This window comes from Centruroides sculpturatus, unplaced genomic scaffold, assembly GCF_000671375.1.
Source record: "Centruroides sculpturatus isolate CEXI.00-Female unplaced genomic scaffold, Cexi_2.0 scaffold758, whole genome shotgun sequence".
Classification (NCBI taxonomy): domain Eukaryota; kingdom Metazoa; phylum Arthropoda; class Arachnida; order Scorpiones; family Buthidae; genus Centruroides; species Centruroides sculpturatus.
Genome location: NW_019384917.1, coordinates 268,163 through 286,648, shown reverse-complemented (window position 1 = coordinate 286,648; position 18,486 = coordinate 268,163). Strand labels below are relative to the sequence as shown.

The 18,486-nt window shown below is 27.4% G+C and overlaps 1 protein-coding gene across 1 annotated transcript in view; it reads left to right on the top strand.

Annotated features, from left to right (window-relative positions):
- The first annotated feature begins 1,163 nt into the window (after window positions 1-1,163).
- LOC111631763 (rho GTPase-activating protein 39-like) overlaps window positions 1,164-18,486 on the top strand; it is a 56,231-nt gene continuing 38,908 nt past the window's right edge. Inside the window, exons 1-2 of the mRNA XM_023376069.1 lie at window positions 1,164-1,330; window positions 8,709-8,810. Of these exons, the coding sequence (XP_023231837.1) occupies window positions 1,317-1,330; window positions 8,709-8,810 (116 nt within the window). The 5' untranslated portion in view covers window positions 1,164-1,316. The remainder of the gene's footprint in view (window positions 1,331-8,708; window positions 8,811-18,486) is intronic.

Genomic DNA, 18,486 nt, shown 5'->3' with positions numbered 1-18,486 from the left:
TATATATACGTAAACATAGTATTAAATTATACGAGACATTTATATTCATGAGGAGAAGAAGAAGAAAAAAAAAACTGGGAGTTTCCGTATTCAAAGATTTATTAACTTAATAATACACTTGGATGAATTTTACACGTCGGCAGACTGAAGACGTTTTGTTTGCATGATTAACAATACAACAATGCATTATTAACTGAAGTATTTTGCCCGCATTACTCTATTAACAATAGAATATCCGTATTCCATGTAAAAAAAAANTGGTATTGGGAAATCTAATGTTCATCACGCAGATGGCTTTTTGTGAACTGTGTTTCCTCCCTGCACCAGGTGCATTAATTGAGGTTGATAACCGCATGGATTATATAAAGCGTAAAATTATGATAGCATGCGTTTCGGAAGATAGCACATTTAACCAATATACGATGTACAGTTGACCTTTTTTTTTTTTTCAATTTAATTTAAACGAAACGCCTCTCGGATCAATGCTAATTTAAACACGGTATCTGCCCATTAGTTAAAATTAATTTGCAGTAAAATGTACGACAATCGTAGCGTTTTACTATTCAATCTACTCGAGAGGTGTTTAAAACAAACAAATAGCATTTTTAATGTCGTAAAGCGTTAGTGTTTCATAAACCGTGCCATTATTTATCTAAAATTTAGTAGTTACTTCCTGTTACTTCTGCGAGTGTATTATGCCTGTAACAAAAGAGTCAGTAAACCACGTGATAATCCTCGAACATCATTCAATGCTCGGCTGCAATTCATTCAGTGTTGGACACGCTTTGATCGTTAAAATGAAAAAAATAATAAAAAATAAACGTTTGTTATAGCGGCGAATCGGTAATTTCTGCGAATTATCAAGGTGTGCCGGGGGTAAGAACTTTATAAACAAACGTCTTTTTCTTTCCTCCTCCGGAGAAATGGCAAAATAAACAGGAATGCTAAACACATCTGTCAATCACGATAAACGAAGTCAAAGGTTATAAACTTATATTACAACAAAAAGACATATATATACACATAAAGAAAAAATTTTATACGCGTATAAACATATTTATTAATACTTTATAGAAAAATACAAATTAGTTAAAAAAAGAAAGTTTATAATTCAATATCATTTAAAACCGGTCAGGAGGTCAATCTTGACGGGGTTCGAGGGCGTATCGTTCGTCTGCTTAGTCTCGAACCGATCTCTTCCTCTTTACCGCAGTGACTAAGATGGCGGACAACGTCGTTTGGCAAAAGTATTAAGTCGGCTGCCATCACGGATTCTTTATTATGCATCACGTTTAACGAAAATATAACGGAGCAAGATGTCATCTGACAGGTAAGTAATATGAATTATACTTATTAATATATAACTTTTTTAACGTTTGTTTTTTCAATACGTTTAATAAGTTGACGTCTTGTTCCACCCTTCACTTGTCACTTTTTAAACGTTTCAGGGAATTTAATTATTTCATTTCTTTACGATATTTAAAATTAAATATATATTTTACATACATTTTATAACATATCTATGTATTACAGTTTGAAAGATTGAATTAATTATATATATGTATATATATTATATATATATAATAATTACAGAAAATAATGATTTATAATTCAAATTATTAAACATTCTGATCTTTAACATATGTAAACAATGGTGTTTTTTTCAGTTTATATATCTTCACATGATTAGAAATTATAACATAAAAACTGTTACATTAAATACATAAAATTAATGCATTAAATCTTCAATGACAGAAAATAAATGTTTTAAACACTTTTCTAAGGTGTTAATTTATTATCTGACATTCCCTTATTGAACTTATAACAAAATACAGAAAGTGGAGTCTCTTTATTTTGTTAAAAAGTTCAATAACTTTAATGTATTATCTATTAATTTGAAATGTTTCTAATTATTCTTAGAAAAAATGTACACTTAAAACTACATCCGTTAAATGTTTCTAATCGTTTACAAATCTTATTATATTTTGACGTTTTAAGTGTGAAAATAATCTATTTTTCGGGTAAATTAAATCATATATACATATTTATATTTACAGTTTTGTTAATTTAGAGGGAATTTTATACAATTCACTTAATATACAGTAAAGTTTTCGAGTTCTCTTAAGAGTAGAAGCTGTAGAAAACAGTATATAAAAGTGCGAACTGTATGGATGACAGCTTGCTTGTCATCTCTTTTGTTTACAAATTACACCTTACGACAACAATCATTTTAAAAACAATGTCTATAGTATCATCGAATCTACCGTATTTTAATTTTTTTTTTTAATGCGTGTTAGTACGATAATAATTTGTTTACATTATAGTTTAACTTTGTATCGTCGCTTTTCTTTGTATAGATTAAACTATTGTAAACACAAAACACGAGGAGAATATTGGAAAAGATTTAAATTAATTATTTATCGTTAAATGTAATCAGTGTAGTGCACCATTGTCCCATTTTTTTTTTCTTTTATATAACCATTTACAGTACTTTCGGAAAAGGGAAGTCGATTTTTGTATTTCCCGTTTTGTTTTCTCGGAAGAGAATAGCGGTATGAGGAGATTTTTGTCCGATGGAACGTAGATTATTCTGTCATATGTGAACGGTAGCAGATGACGAACAAGTTGACTATTGAATGGTATTGGGAAATCTAATGTTCATCACGCAGATGGCTTTTTGTGAACTGTGTTTCCTCCCTGCACCAGGTGCATTAATTGAGGTTGATAACCGCATGGATTATATAAAGCGTAAAATTATGATAGCATGCGTTTCGGAAGATAGCACATTTAACCAATATACGATGTACAGTTGACCTTTTTTTTTTTTTTCAATTTAATTTAAACGAAACGCCTCTCGGATCAATGCTAATTTAAACACGGTATCTGCCCATTAGTTAAAATTAATTTGCAGTAAAATGTACGACAATCGTAGCGTTTTACTATTCAATCTACTCGAGAGGTGTTTAAAACAAACAAATAGCATTTTTAATGTCGTAAAGCGTTAGTGTTTCATAAACCGTGCCATTATTTATCTAAAATTTAGTAGTTACTTCCTGTTACTTCTGCGAGTGTATTATGCCTGTAACAAAAGAGTCAGTAAACCACGTGATAATCCTCGAACATCATTCAATGCTCGGCTGCAATTCATTCAGTGTTGGACACGCTTTGATCGTTAAAATGAAAAAAATAATAAAAAATAAACGTTTGTTATAGCGGCGAATCGGTAATTTCTGCGAATTATCAAGGTGTGCCGGGGGTAAGAACTTTATAAACAAACGTCTTTTTCTTTCCTCCTCCGGAGAAATGGCAAAATAAACAGGAATGCTAAACACATCTGTCAATCACGATAAACGAAGTCAAAGGTTATAAACTTATATTACAACAAAAAGACATTGCCATGACATTCTATTCTGTGTAGTCATAGCAACAGATGGGACATACCCATTACGTCAAGAAGGTGGAGTTTTTCTACATCTTTCACCGTCTGGAATGAGTAAAGCGTTTATTTTAGTGTTTGTACTGCGACGATTTCCTGCAGTTGTTTCGTCAGCAGAGTCCAGATGAACTCCACTTATAAAATTATTCGCCCGACAAGTCCCGTCGTAACTAAACAAGAAAACAAAAAACAAATCCATCTCATTTTCAACAACGGGTCTTATTTTGACAATAGGCGCCATTTACTGCGATATTTGTATGCGTATAAATTACTCTTTGTAATTTACGTGGAGATTCTGAATGGTACCAATCGTGTTTTAGTGTTATAATTATTATTATTTGAGAATTTAAACAATTGCTTTAACGTTTAAAGAGCTATACTTTTACAGCTATTGGTTAGTCATCCGAATGTAGTAAATCATGCTATTACTCACAGAGAATCTTAATGAGTTAATTGGTAATTGTTAATTTTATTTCTTCTAAATTAGTGATTTTTCTCTGCGGTATGCGACATAAAATACTGTTTTCTAAATTAAATATANGCTCTACTATATCTACAAACTTGTGTTTTGTAATTTAGTACTTGGAAATAGTGCTTTCTTTACCTTATTGAGCACATGTGTAAATTTTGCACGTGAAAAGCCAGCAGTGCGTACCGCCAAATTGATGATATCTAACTCAATTTTTATCAGCTCCTGCGTAGACGACAGTAAATAAGCCCTTCTGACAAGGGAGGCAATGGCAGCATTAATGTATCGAGAAGGCTGAAAGGCCTCTGCTGGTATAATGTGCGGAGCTATGCTAGATTTGTGATGGACTGAGAATTGTAGTCCTTCCGAAGATTTACGTATATGCAAGTCTAAGAACGCTACTTCTGCATCGCTTTCTTTCTCCCAAGTGAAATTGATGGAAGGATACATACTTGTGAGTTGTTGCATAAAGATGAGGAACGACTCCTCTGTGTCAACGACTCCTCTGTGTAATTTATTTTCAGATGGACAGTTGTTTTCACCAATTAGTACTATAGTCATGTAATAACAACATGAGAAAATGATCACCTTTGGAATATCCAGCTATGTTTGAATGCCTTATTAAAAGTAAAGCCTATGATTGCCAAGCTTAATTACAGGAGTCTTGACTCTTATAGTTATTTTTAAAGTGGTAAAGTAGGTGAAATTTTAATTGACAATTGTCACAAAATTTTTGTGTCCTTAAGATAAATGTAGAGCAGGAATGGGCAACCTGCGGCCCTCAGGTTGCATGTGGCTCACATTAATTAATACTGTACTTTTTGCGGCCCACATTGCATAAAATATGAATAAATATATCAATTTCCCAGCTTAAGGAAATGTGCAACATAAATTCAAATGTTATTTTCTACAACTTATGTATATGAATAGTTTTTCCCACAATCAATTTAGTAAAAGTTAAAAAAAGAAAACTAGCTAACAGACTCACATCAAACTTCTTGGATCTGAGAGTCATCAAAGGGTATGATGTAATGATGTAGAGTGACATTGAGTTGATGACTGGATAATTGGTAGTTGACCCTATGACAATCAAACAAATTTCATTTGACATCATCTCTGACCAGTTTGCTGCTATATCGTCTATTTTCTACTAGGTTTAATAGCTACTAGCTATTCATTTCTTTGATATTTTAGAAATATCAAATAAATATTGGTGATTAATTTTTATATATTAGCTATTAATTAAGGAATACATAAAACTGACAATTTGAATATTTCTCATATCAAGAACAAAGAATTAAATATATTTTTAGTAGTTTTAAATGAACTAATTTTTGAATTTAAAATACATTTTTATCACAAAATTGTACGTGGTATGATCCAAAAGTTTGGGGACTGCAGTAATGTATGACAACAAAAGCATGTATTTAAAGTTACAGCGTATGAAATGGATTCTATCAAACTACTCCTACGTGTTCATGTTGATTTCGCCCATGCCACGTGATTAAACCGCGAGTGCTGTTGCTTTTTTTCGGAGATAGTACCTTTGTTTGGCGACGTAATAAAAATGGAGTTTCAAGAACAGCACTGCAACATTAAATTTTGTCAGCGTTTAGGTAAAACATCTATGAAGACTTTAAAATTGCTAAGAAAGGTGTACGGTGATTCTATCATGGTGAAATCAAAGGTTTAAAGAGGGCTGAGAATCCATCGCAGATGATGAACGCTCTGGCCGACCTTCGACTTCACGGAACGAGGAAAATGTTGAGTTGGTCTTTCAATTATCTAGACATTTTACGTCATTTGAGGGAATCCATTTGTCGTAAATGGCCACAGATCTGGCGAAGTGGAGACTGGTACCTTCTGCATGACAACGCACCTGCACATCGGTCCCAAATGGTCACACAGTTTCTTGCCAAATCTCAAATTAATGTGCTTTCACACCCCGCCTGTTCACCGGTCTTAGCTCCGTGTGATTTTTATTTGTTTCCATCAATGAAAAAGCATTTGCAGGGACGCCCTTTTGTGTCATCAGATGAAGTGAGAGCAGCATCGCAGGAGGCCTTACGGGAGGTTTCAAAAAATGGCTTCCAGCAGTGCTTCCAGAAATTATACGAGTGCTGGCAAAACTGTATCGTTGCCCAAGGTGATTACTTTGAAGGTGGTTGTGCATCGGCAATATAAACTTTTTAAGGTAAGGAATTTTAAGCCAAGTCCCCGAACTTTTGGATCGTACTACGTATAAATACTTTATTAGTAGTTTTTAAACTCATTTTTAATAACAACAGTTATCTGCTACATAATTTATGATTTTTAATAAGTTTCTTGACATCAAAACGTTATCGTGCACAAATTAATAAACTCATTCACTTTTTATTATAAATGGAAGCCGTGTAAAAACTGACGTATAAAGTTTAATGACTGAATTTTAGTTTTATTTCTGACTTTTTAAACTAATTATGCGGGTATTAAAGCCGGTATACGAAGAAACTTTTGCTTTAATTTATGTAAAAAATTAATTTTGATATGAAGAAACAATGTATTCTTTTTTTTATTTTTTTAAACTGAATAACCAGATGGCAAAATTCCATTTGATACTCTTAAATTCTACAATAAAATTCGTATATTTTGAAGTTATTTAAAGTTAAATTTAGCCCGAATAGTTTACGAATTAAATTCAGAAATTGCACTGGTGTTTTTAATTCATTTAAAATATTTTAAATATAAGAAGTTGTTCAAAGATGTAGTAGATTAAATTTATATGCGGAAACAAGACATCGACATAAATCTAATGGACGTAAATTTGAATACTTTCTACATTTTAGTCACAGCCCGTCACGTTATCGTCATTCACAAATGAATAATTGTCACGTTGTATCGATTGTACATTAATTTGGATTGTTCATACGCTAACTAGTAGTTTCTCCAACCAGGTTAAATACTTTAAATATATGTAATTTTAAACCACTCTAATATTCCGCCGATAGTTGCCCTGTTCCGTATTGTATATAGTCTACTTAAATAACATTTTTACCAATCGAAAACGCCTTTTACCAAATGGGAATTTTATTTTTAGTTTCATAAATGAGTTTTTCCGACCATAAACGGTGTAGTAGTAGAAGTAGTATGTATGTATGTATTGGAAAAATCAAACAATCTTCTACTACTACGTATTGAATGTACTGGGGGGTGTCGAAAGAAAACTGCAAAATAATAGTACTTTCTGTTAAGTGTCACTTATCGGTTTATACACGCAAATGTTTCTTCTCAAATTGGTATCAATCAAACGTAGTTAAGAATACAACTACGCTTAAACCAATTTAACATGTATCAGACTGGTTTTAAAATAGAATTTATCATCACCTTATTGACGTTTCGGTTATCCTCCTCAATTGACTTCAAGCTTGTTATCGTTTTCGTTCCTAAATATAAAAGAAATTGACGTCACTAGGATGGGAGTTACTAAGTTTTCGTTATCTCCTTTCTGTATATACTTTTTTATATTCGAATTTGTAATATATGTAGCTCCTATAAAAATTGCGGAAGTTGTTTTTTTTTTTCTTCTTCTTCTTTCTTTCTTTCTTTCTTCTTCTTTAACCTTGAAGTTAATCGCGTGTTACGAAATATACCTTGTTGAAATGGGTTAACAACATGATTTTATCCATTCATTTAGGCTTTAAAATGTACACACTCGTCTACAAGATATTATATAATTTTACTCGATAAAATTAACGTAAAATATCCATTTATCATGTCAATAAGAAAGTAATCTCGAAGACGGTGTAATTTATTTATATTTTTGTAAATATTCAGTAAGTGAAATTCGTGCTAAATTGAATGGTATTTTTAGTTGGTGCTGTTAAACTCACGTGTCTTGTTTGACGTCTGGCTCAGTTGCATCGGGGTCATAGCTACTGATTAAATTTGCTAATTATACAAAATAATTCTTTAATCTGTTTCTTATAGTTTCTTAACTATTCAGCTTGCATAGTAATTACAGACACGGATAGTTTACTTAATGTGCCTACTACACCCACATGGTTAACGATGTTTATTTTTTCTAGTTTTGTCTTTATGAGCGTTAGATTTGACGGTTGGCTTCTAATTTTAAATGTGTTACTATATTAATGGAATCCGTTTCAAAAAATAAAAATTACCCAATGAAAATATTAATATCTTTTTCAATAAAAAAAAAACTCCTCGTAATTAAAAGAATTTTTAACGAATAAATTTTCAAAGTATTGTAACGATTTTACATTACTTTAAAAGGCAATTTATTACAGTGTTTTAAGTGAAGAGTTTATTAATAATTTTACCGACTTAATTATGATTAAGGATTTTTATTAAAAATTTAAAGTTTCACTTTACTGAACTGCCTTTGTTTCCTATCTGTAATTATCCTTACTGTCAAAATTATTCTCATCACATGTTTGTGTTAATTATAAGAATTTCGATTTAAGTTTCCTTTCAAGCTGTTTACAATATCCTATACGTTATTTGCGTTGGACTGTTGTAATCTTATACTGTGACTAATTATTAAAATAACATAAATGGAAAATTTTTCTTTATATGGATATGTAAATAAAATATATAGAAAAATGTAAGGCATAGTTTATTTTATTCACAATTTTATGAATCAGATTAGTAATTCATATCTTATGTTAGTTATAAAAAGTGTAGAGTTTGTTGCTAAAATTTTAGGAAATTTTTGATTATATTTAAGAAAAAAAATTTTTTTTCTTTAGAGCTGAATAACAATTTATTTTTATTGAGTTGTAGCATGTTTGAATTTATTTTTATTAGGGTGGAATGGGTGGAGATTATTGAACCAAGGACCAATGAACATATATATGCAAATTTGACAACAGGAGAATGTGTCTGGGATGTACCACCTGGTGTAAAAGTGTATGTAATTTTTTTTTTTTAACATTATATATTCTACAACATTAAAAATATTTTTGTCTAGAATTTGTATATTCTTCAGATTTATTAGCATTGAATAACTCAAAATACTGAATCTGTAATGTGAAGTAGTCCATTGATTTTATAATCATTTTATTAATTAAATTGGTTTTTAACGCTTTCGAGTAACTTTTAATAATCCTCTTCCCTAAATTAGAATAGTCAATCTTCAGAAATTAAAAGAAATGCTATAAATCAGTAAAATATAATGAATTTAATACATTATATTTCATTAGATGGATTTTTTTTTTAAATTTAACTAAAGTAAAATTAACTTACATTAATAAGATATTTCATAAATTAACATTAACGTAAACAATTTCACTATTACAAGTACTTAAGAAATAATCAAGATTTATTTCTAAGATTTTTAACTGGAATATTGATTATTCAGTATATGAAATCAATTGCAATTTAAATCGCTTATATGTTACACAAAATTATAAAAAATAATACTATGTAAATGTTGCCGATACTGAACTAAAAGGCAACGTGTTTAAGATAATTTTTATATAATAAATTGGTCAATAATCATGGAAATAGGATTACTGTAAGTACAGAAATAATTTTATTTGTAGTTTAAAATGTAAAAATAGTATTAAGTATTAGTTATTTCAATTTATAGAAATAGTAATGTGTAAAATACGAGATTATATTCTTAAAATAGTTTTATTTATAATTTAATAACAGAAATTATTTTTAAATTATTTAAATGTGCTTTAGCGAATTTAATAAAATTTTCATATTAGCTTGTAACTAAATTATTTAATATTATATACAATTAAAACCAATTCCTTTTTGAAATTTATAACGTATGAAATTATAGTGATAACATAATGAATACAATAAGCTTCTCATTATGTTAATATATTATATATTAATAAAAATTTAATAAGGAAAGTAATAATAATATATTTCAGTTTTAATAATGGAAAGTTTCCTGAAATATGAGAATGTATTTTGATGAGGTTGCTGTTATTTATAGTAAATATTTTACTTTATTTAAAGTTAAATAAACTTGATAATTAAGAGTTGTAATAACGTGAATATGATTTAGCTTTAATTAATGTTTTGTAATGATTTAATATAAAAATCATTATAGATATAAATAAAATATTTAAAAATCTTTTTTCCTGTTCATTAATGTAACATAATTAGTTTAAAGATTAATATTCCTCTCAATTAATCAAATTCAAGCATTATACTGCATTGTATTTCTTGATTGAAAAGTTACAGATGGTTGAAGATTGAAACATTTCAATAAATATTTTTCAATGATTTAATCTCAGATTGATTGAATTAATCTTTGACATTTCATTTTATATTTTCTTTATTATTTAATATAAAATAATAGCCAAATAGTTTTTCATATAATCTGTCTTATATAAGGTTAATAAATACAAATTAAAAACAAAATACATAAGAATATATGTATTTTCATGTTTAATTTATAATAAAAATGAAAACAGTTCCTCTTATATATGAAAGAATATATATTATGAAAAGAAGTTTTTATCGTCCTTCATAATATAATACGAAATTCTTTTTGATACTATGTTTGTATAGATACTAGCTTGTAAGATTATTTCTCTTTTTAACGTGACTATGTAATAATTCAAGAAATAAACAAGAATAGACTTAAAAATTTAGTATTTGAAATCTTTATAAAGCTGTTTTTACTCATTATTTAAAGTAACTATCATAAATAAGTAAAATAACAATTTAAATAAGAGAGTGGTATAAGTGAATAGATGCCAAATGCGGTGATAAAAAATAAAAATGATGATACATTCCAAATTTTCCAAACAAGTCAGTTTTAAATTTAATTATATTTTAATTTTAAAGGAATTTTTAATTAAAAATTTCAAATTACTATTGATTGTGTATATATATATATATATAGCTTCTGTACATATTTGTAATTAGCAGGAATTAATATTTCTATAAAAATTCATGAAACAATGAAAAATAAAAATTATTTTATATTCGGGGTGCTTATAAAAGCTTTTTATCAAGTGAAGTTGTAATGACAATTCTTATAAAATGTGTGAATACTTCAATTTGTACATGTATATACCTAATGTGAGTATAATGATACTTTTTTATTGGCATAATAATTTTTATTGTATTGTTAAAAAACGTTTGTTCATAATTTAGTGTCAACTTAGTATCCAGCCAAAATGTATATTGTAAACAATGTTAAATATGAAATAAAAAAAAAAAATAAATATGGTTCTTTGATAAAGGTGCCTCTTGTTCATTGTTTTAATAGTCTCAGAAAGTGGCAGAATGTAATGATAATATTAGTCATATTAAGCATTACAACTTCACTTGATAAAAATAATATATTTACTTAAGAACCTACCTTAATTAAACTTTCTAAGATAACTTCTTGTTTAGTATATAGTATAAAGATTGCTTACATTGTAATTGAGAATGAAGTATTTGGTCAGTACTGTCAAAAACAATATTTATAAAACAGAAGTGGACAGCACACTGACCATTTAATAGGAGAAAGTTTTTATTATACAGGCGTTAAATTACAAATAAATGTCACTAGACCAACAAGCACTTTCAAACTTTTAAATTGTAGTATACCCATCCCTTGATTTACANAAAAATGATGATACATTCCAAATTTTCCAAACAAGTCAGTTTTAAATTTAATTATATTTTAATTTTAAAGGAATTTTTAATTAAAAATTTCAAATTACTATTGATTGTGTATATATATATATATATAGCTTCTGTACATATTTGTAATTAGCAGGAATTAATATTTCTATAAAAATTCATGAAACAATGAAAAATAAAAATTATTTTATATTCGGGGTGCTTATAAAAGCTTTTTATCAAGTGAAGTTGTAATGACAATTCTTATAAAATGTGTGAATACTTCAATTTGTACATGTATATACCTAATGTGAGTATAATGATACTTTTTTATTGGCATAATAATTTTTATTGTATTGTTAAAAAACGTTTGTTCATAATTTAGTGTCAACTTAGTATCCAGCCAAAATGTATATTGTAAACAATGTTAAATATGAAATAAAAAAAAAAAATAAATATGGTTCTTTGATAAAGGTGCCTCTTGTTCATTGTTTTAATAGTCTCAGAAAGTGGCAGAATGTAATGATAATATTAGTCATATTAAGCATTACAACTTCACTTGATAAAAATAATATATTTACATGTATTACTAATCTATGAGTAAAGAATAAACATTTTTATATTTATATAAATAATTAAATATATTGAATTCAACAAATTTATTTACTTTATATATTATATTTAATAAGAACAAAGTTTGATGATAATCAGTTCAAATCAAATGTTTCTGTGTTATAATAGAGATTAAACTCCCATTAGGCTAGGCCTCCACTTGCGATTTTTCAGTCACAAAAATAAAATTCATTGTTTTCCAATACAAGTGCATACACTTGCGACTAAAAAATTGCAATCAGTCCTTTTTCGCTGCAACACAACTGTCACTCTACTCAATGAATCACACAGACAGGCATGGACATACACCCACTTGTGATAGTCTAGTTGCAGTCTACAGTCTTGTTCAGGTCTCTGTTTAAAATACTGCTAATACTTGCTTAAAATGTCTGACAACAAATCCATGATGGACCAATTATTCCCAACAATTCATCAAAACTACTTTTGTCATTCGGTAATACTGAAAAAACTTTGCAGGGTGCTTACATATATCTTCAAATAACTTGTAAAACTGCCCTTTCAATAATTTTTGACTTGTTATTGGATGTACCCAATAACGATGCTTCCGCTGTTTACTTCTCGCCCAAAGCAAAAAAGCAATCACACAAGTAGTTTTAATGATATCCATAGGAAAACTGTTCTAATTTAATGATTTATCTGTCACGATGTGTGCACCTTGTAGATTTTCTGCAGCAACTATTTATTGGTTGCCACGACTAGAAAGCGCAAATGGAGACTTAGCCTTACAAAAGGAATACATTTTTAATTTTCTAGATGTAAGGATAATACAAATTGAAAATGTTTATTTTTTTTAACCATTAATTACATTAAATTCTTTTCTGGTTATGCTAAATTATGCAGTATAAAAATCTGAGTTGGACTTCCTTGAAATAACTTAGAATATAAAACTTCAATCAAATTATAATTACTCAAAAATGTAATGTCATGCTTTTGAGATTTTTTAACTTCTTACATTTGCAATATAAATGAGAAATAGAAAGTTGACCTTGATGTTTATTACATGTGCAATTTTTTATCTTAATTAACAAATTTGAGTCTATCATGGCATAAAAATTATTCAATCTTAACTGCATACAGAATTTTTTCCTTTTAGATGGGATTTGATTAAAAAAATGTAACTATTAGAAGACTGGAAATGCAGATTATTTAGATACCAACTATAAAATTTCAAGTTTTATAGGCATTTTATTTCCAGTCCTCGTCAGTCAGATTAAATAAAATGCAAGACATACCATAGCCAGCCAACATTGAACCAAATAGTTGTTAAAATAAATTGTGTTGTAATTGTTGAAAAAAATAAAAAATTAATTATTTAATTGTAATTAATTCGTTGTCTTAGCAATAACTGTCTAAAAATTTTATAGCTTATACAGTAATAAATGAAGTATGATACTTAAAATTTCTTAATTTATCGGCTATTTTTCTTCTTAAATTTTTTTAGTATTTGTTGAGAGAGATGTATATAATTTGCCATTAAGTTACAATGTATCATTATTTGCATATTAATTAAAATTTACTTTTATAAATATATATAATTTATAACTCTTCAATTATAATTTCAATATTATCTCTAATAAATAAGGAAAAAAATGAGTTTCTCATTATGATTTTAGTTATTTTTTTTTATTAAAAATAATGTAAAATAATATAATTAAATACATTTAATTTAGAAAATATACTTTAATGTTGTTATTAACAAATTAAATACAATTTCTTATCTTTGAAAAATCTCATTAACTGTTATTACATTACTGTTTCTATCAATTTAGCAAATTATTCCATTTTTATAAATTTTTTTAACTTTCATTCTTTTAAACAGAAAAGCAGAAAACTGGTTATGTATTTAGCATCAGAAAGTTATTCTAAAATTTTGTTATTTTAAGATAGTGTTTATATTCTTGAAAAATGATATCTAAAATGCGACTTAAAAATAAATTTTGCTCCGTTTGTACTTTGTTCAATTCTTAATGTAATTTGTGGGATGACTTATCCGTGTAAAAAAATAGTAAATCGGCATGAAATTATGAGTATGAATAGTATGAATTTTTATTATTATCCAAAACCTGATGTAAATAACTTGCATATAATAATAACAACATAAATTTAAATACGTAGGAATTCATTGTTAAAAAAATATCTTGCCGGTAGAAAAAATAAAATTCAACTTCTCGTAGTCATGCGTGACAACCGTTCCTTGATCCTAGTATACATAAGTTGCAGTCAAAATCTAACATAGAAGATATACAGTATGATTTCATTTTTATTTAATATTGATTTCCATTTTTATAAATTTTATAATTGTGAGAACATTGCATATTCTTATAAAAATACATATAAGATTAGTTAGCAAAAATGGAAACTCATACTGTATTAAGAACAGTATTAACTTGTAATAAAAAAGAAGATACAGGAAAACTTGATTGGATTTTTCAGTATTACATTTCATTTGTGAAAATTTAAGTATTTATTGAATATTTTAAATTTCTATGAATAAAATAAAATGATGTATTCAAAATTCTTTAAAATATAACTTATATAGGACTATATTGTATGTCACATCAATAACTATGCACCCATTAACCTTTCAGCAGTGGGATAGTCAGGTATGATGCTATCCCAAAGTAGTGGAGAATATACCTGGGAAATTTTTAAAGTATTTTTTTACACGTTTTTTTCTCATTACCATTTCAGAAAAAGATTTTGTAAACAGTTATGTCTAGTAAAGAAAAGTCTTTTTTTATTGTTACAAAATTAATTTTTTGTGTGAATTTTTTTCCGCAGTATATTTTGGCTAGTTTTTGGCGATACCCCCCAAAAAATTTTGACATATATATACGTCCCTCACCACTGCCACACGATCACCCTGGATGTGTATATATATACGTCCCTCACTACTAAGTGGTTAATATAATATTAAACAGAATAATCATGCCCGATTAATAACCTTATATCTAGTCCAGCAAAGTAAAAACAGTGCACTCTTGCTAATCTAAACAAATTTTGTTAATTTTTTCTGATAAATATTCCGACCAAATTAATAATTTTGTAGTAATATATTATATTGCCACAGAATCATTAGAAATATTAAATGATTATAGATCCAATCCAATCCAAATTACGCTTTATTTGTAATATGGCAATTGCCTGTTACAATGGGAGAACCATAAACTTAAATAATATAACATATTACATAGTATTATTACAATAATATTTTCCTTCTAATTATTTACAAAAGTTTTAACATAGTTGTATAAATTAACTATTAATCGAGTTGTTGCTCTATGGAAAATATAGTACATTTCTTCCACCGATCTGCACTCACTTAAACTTAACAAATCAAATTTCCTTTTTAACTCATAGCTCTTTTCACATTGGCAAAACAAGTGATACTTTGAAAATTCCATATTACATCTAGGACATAAATTATCAGCATACGAGTAGAATTTATTATTTAACATTAATATTTCTGAATTTAGACGTATTTGAATAAAAAACCGTTTTATAACAAAAGGTAGATTCGATAGAATATAATTATTAATATTTGGATAGTTCAATAGTGAACCATACCAGTTTGGTTTTAAACGTGAACGGTTGTCTTCTATGTCATGTGATAATAGAATATCTAAAATGCTATGCGTTAGCTGACTACACAAATCTTCACTTAGATTCGGCGAAAAGATAAACGGAGCAATTGAGAAACCATAACTATTGATCACTCTTGAAATTTGAGCTATCCAATTCCTTTTAGAATTCTTCTGTACAGAATACTTATATAACTGTTGTAGCAGATTGAATGAAATATCTCCACTATCTCTTATCTTCATTAACAGCATCATAGTTCTCTTGATAAATAATGCAGTGGGACTGTATCTGCTTACTTCTAACCTTAAAGCACTCCCCGGAATTTTATATTCCAAGCAAAACAATCTTCGAATAAATTTGTTCTGGATAATCTCCAGTTTCTGATAGTTGGCCATACACCAAAATGGTGATGCGTAGCTCACTGAATTATATACAATTGAATTGAATAGGTTAAACTGTGTTTGTATATTTCTTAGATGTGTCTTAGCAAACAATTTCATTACCCCATTAATCTAAATGATTATAGATAAATAACTTGATTTGATATACAATATATTTTTGTAAGTTATTAAATTGATCAAAAAGCTTAAACATGCCCACAAAAATTCTAAATTTAAAATTGAATGTATTGATATGATATACCTGACATTATATATCAATGTTATACTGTTATGATTACCTAATTACAGATTAAATTAAACCAGTTCTAGCAAATTTTAATTCATCAATTTTTCTTTTAATTTATAAGGAAAATTTTTAATATTAAAATTTAATTATGGTATTTTGAATGTCTTGCTGATTAAATGCTGTTATTGTTACTACTCATTTATTAAATAACAGTCTGTAGATTTAAGTAGAGTAATCAATGAAGTATTTTTAAATTAATTTACTGTATAATTTATAATTTTAATGACTATCAATTTACTTTATACAATCCAAATAGCTTCAATGACTGACTATAAAAATTATATTTTCTTTTAAAAACTAAAATGATCCATATTTGAACTTTTTACAAAAAAGAGGTTATTTTGTTATATTATTTTAATTATAGTAATTAATTTTTTAATAGAAAAACATTAAATGCAATATATACATAATTCAAATTAAATCTTGGAGATGTTATAATAATTTGGAATGAGTTAATATATAAATATTTAAAATAGTTTCAGTGATGACAATAATGCAATATTTGTAATCCTTTAAACCAGTACTTGAAATTATAATATTTAAAATGCTTTCACTGGTAATCATCATTACATAAGAGTTTTATTCATAGAAAAGTTCAAATGACATAATGTTAGGAAAATTCTACATTAAAAACAATTCTTAATCTTATTTATCGTAAAGCAATTATTAGATTAGTGTTATCAATTAGAATTGAATAAAAGATTATTATATTTATAGTTTTCACATTAGATTAGGAAATAACTTGTTTGCTAAATTACAGAAACAATGATTATAAGTAATTATACTATCTTGTCCAGGGATTTCCGAACCAGTCAATATCGACCTCCAGGGTCAATAAGGCATTTTTGGGAGTAGAAAATTAGTTGGGGGTCAATTGGGTGAAAACAGTTAATGAAAAATTATTAATTAATATATGACAGTTTAGGATGTTGTTAATTTTCTCACTATAAGTAAATATTTTTTATGAAAACAGTATTTGGAATAATACTGGCCAGATTTATTTATTTATTATCATAAACTGTATTAACAAAGAAGAGGGGGATTGATAAAAGGTTGAGGTATTCTTGAATATATATATATTGTGCATATTTAAAGTAAGACAAATTTATATAAAATATAATTTCAATATCATCATAAAAAAAAAAACTGTTTACTTATTAATGTACTGTACATCCTACAGAATAGTTTCTATTAGATTGTATTTTTGTTGGTAATGAATAAAGATTCCACTCACAGTAAATAACTTCAGATTGTACTTCGAAAATGTAATAGTTCAGAATTAGCATAAGGAGTGTATTATACAGTAACATGTGATGACGAAGATAGATAAACATGCTTTTATTACCTTTAGAGAATATGCATTTCAGACAATATGTCCCTCCTCTGTTCCTACTTTACATTAATCTGTGTGGCAGAAGTTATGTGCGGTTTTAAAAGTAGCAGTTGTTCATTATAAAAGAGGAAGTATGGTAAAATTCTATTAAAATAATAATAATTAAAAGTTTATGTAGGGAACCTGTATATTCTGTAAATTATAAAAGAGAGAGAGTAATCTCTCCTATTATATATCTATCTTCGTCGTCCTTTGTTGCTGTATGATACATTCTCTCAAGCAACCTTACGCTCACTCCTATAAATTAAAATGAGAATAAGAGGCAATCAAGTACAAATAATTCAGAATTAGTTATTGCCAATATTCCTTAAGCAGCACAGTTATTTTGACTGTAGAATAAGCAGTTTTTTAAGAATTAAATTTTTAAAAATTCATTTTATATATACTTTCAGTTCTAGTAAATATTTTATTTGAGTACTGTACTTGCAAACATCTTATCTTTATTTTTAAGCATAAAATTTCCTAATTATCGCACGTAATTTTACTAAATATTTTGTGCGCTACTCGTGCTCTCGTGTTTCATCAAAACAAATTTTATTATTTGAGAAATCTCTTTTTAGTTTTATTCATAAAATTAAAAAAGTTTAGAAAATTTTTAATTAATGTAATTGAATAAAATGTATCTTAAGTTTAAAGAAAGTTTCTTTGAAATTTTGTTATATTTTGGAATTATAATTCAAGAAACAAAGATAGAATATTGCACGTTTTTCA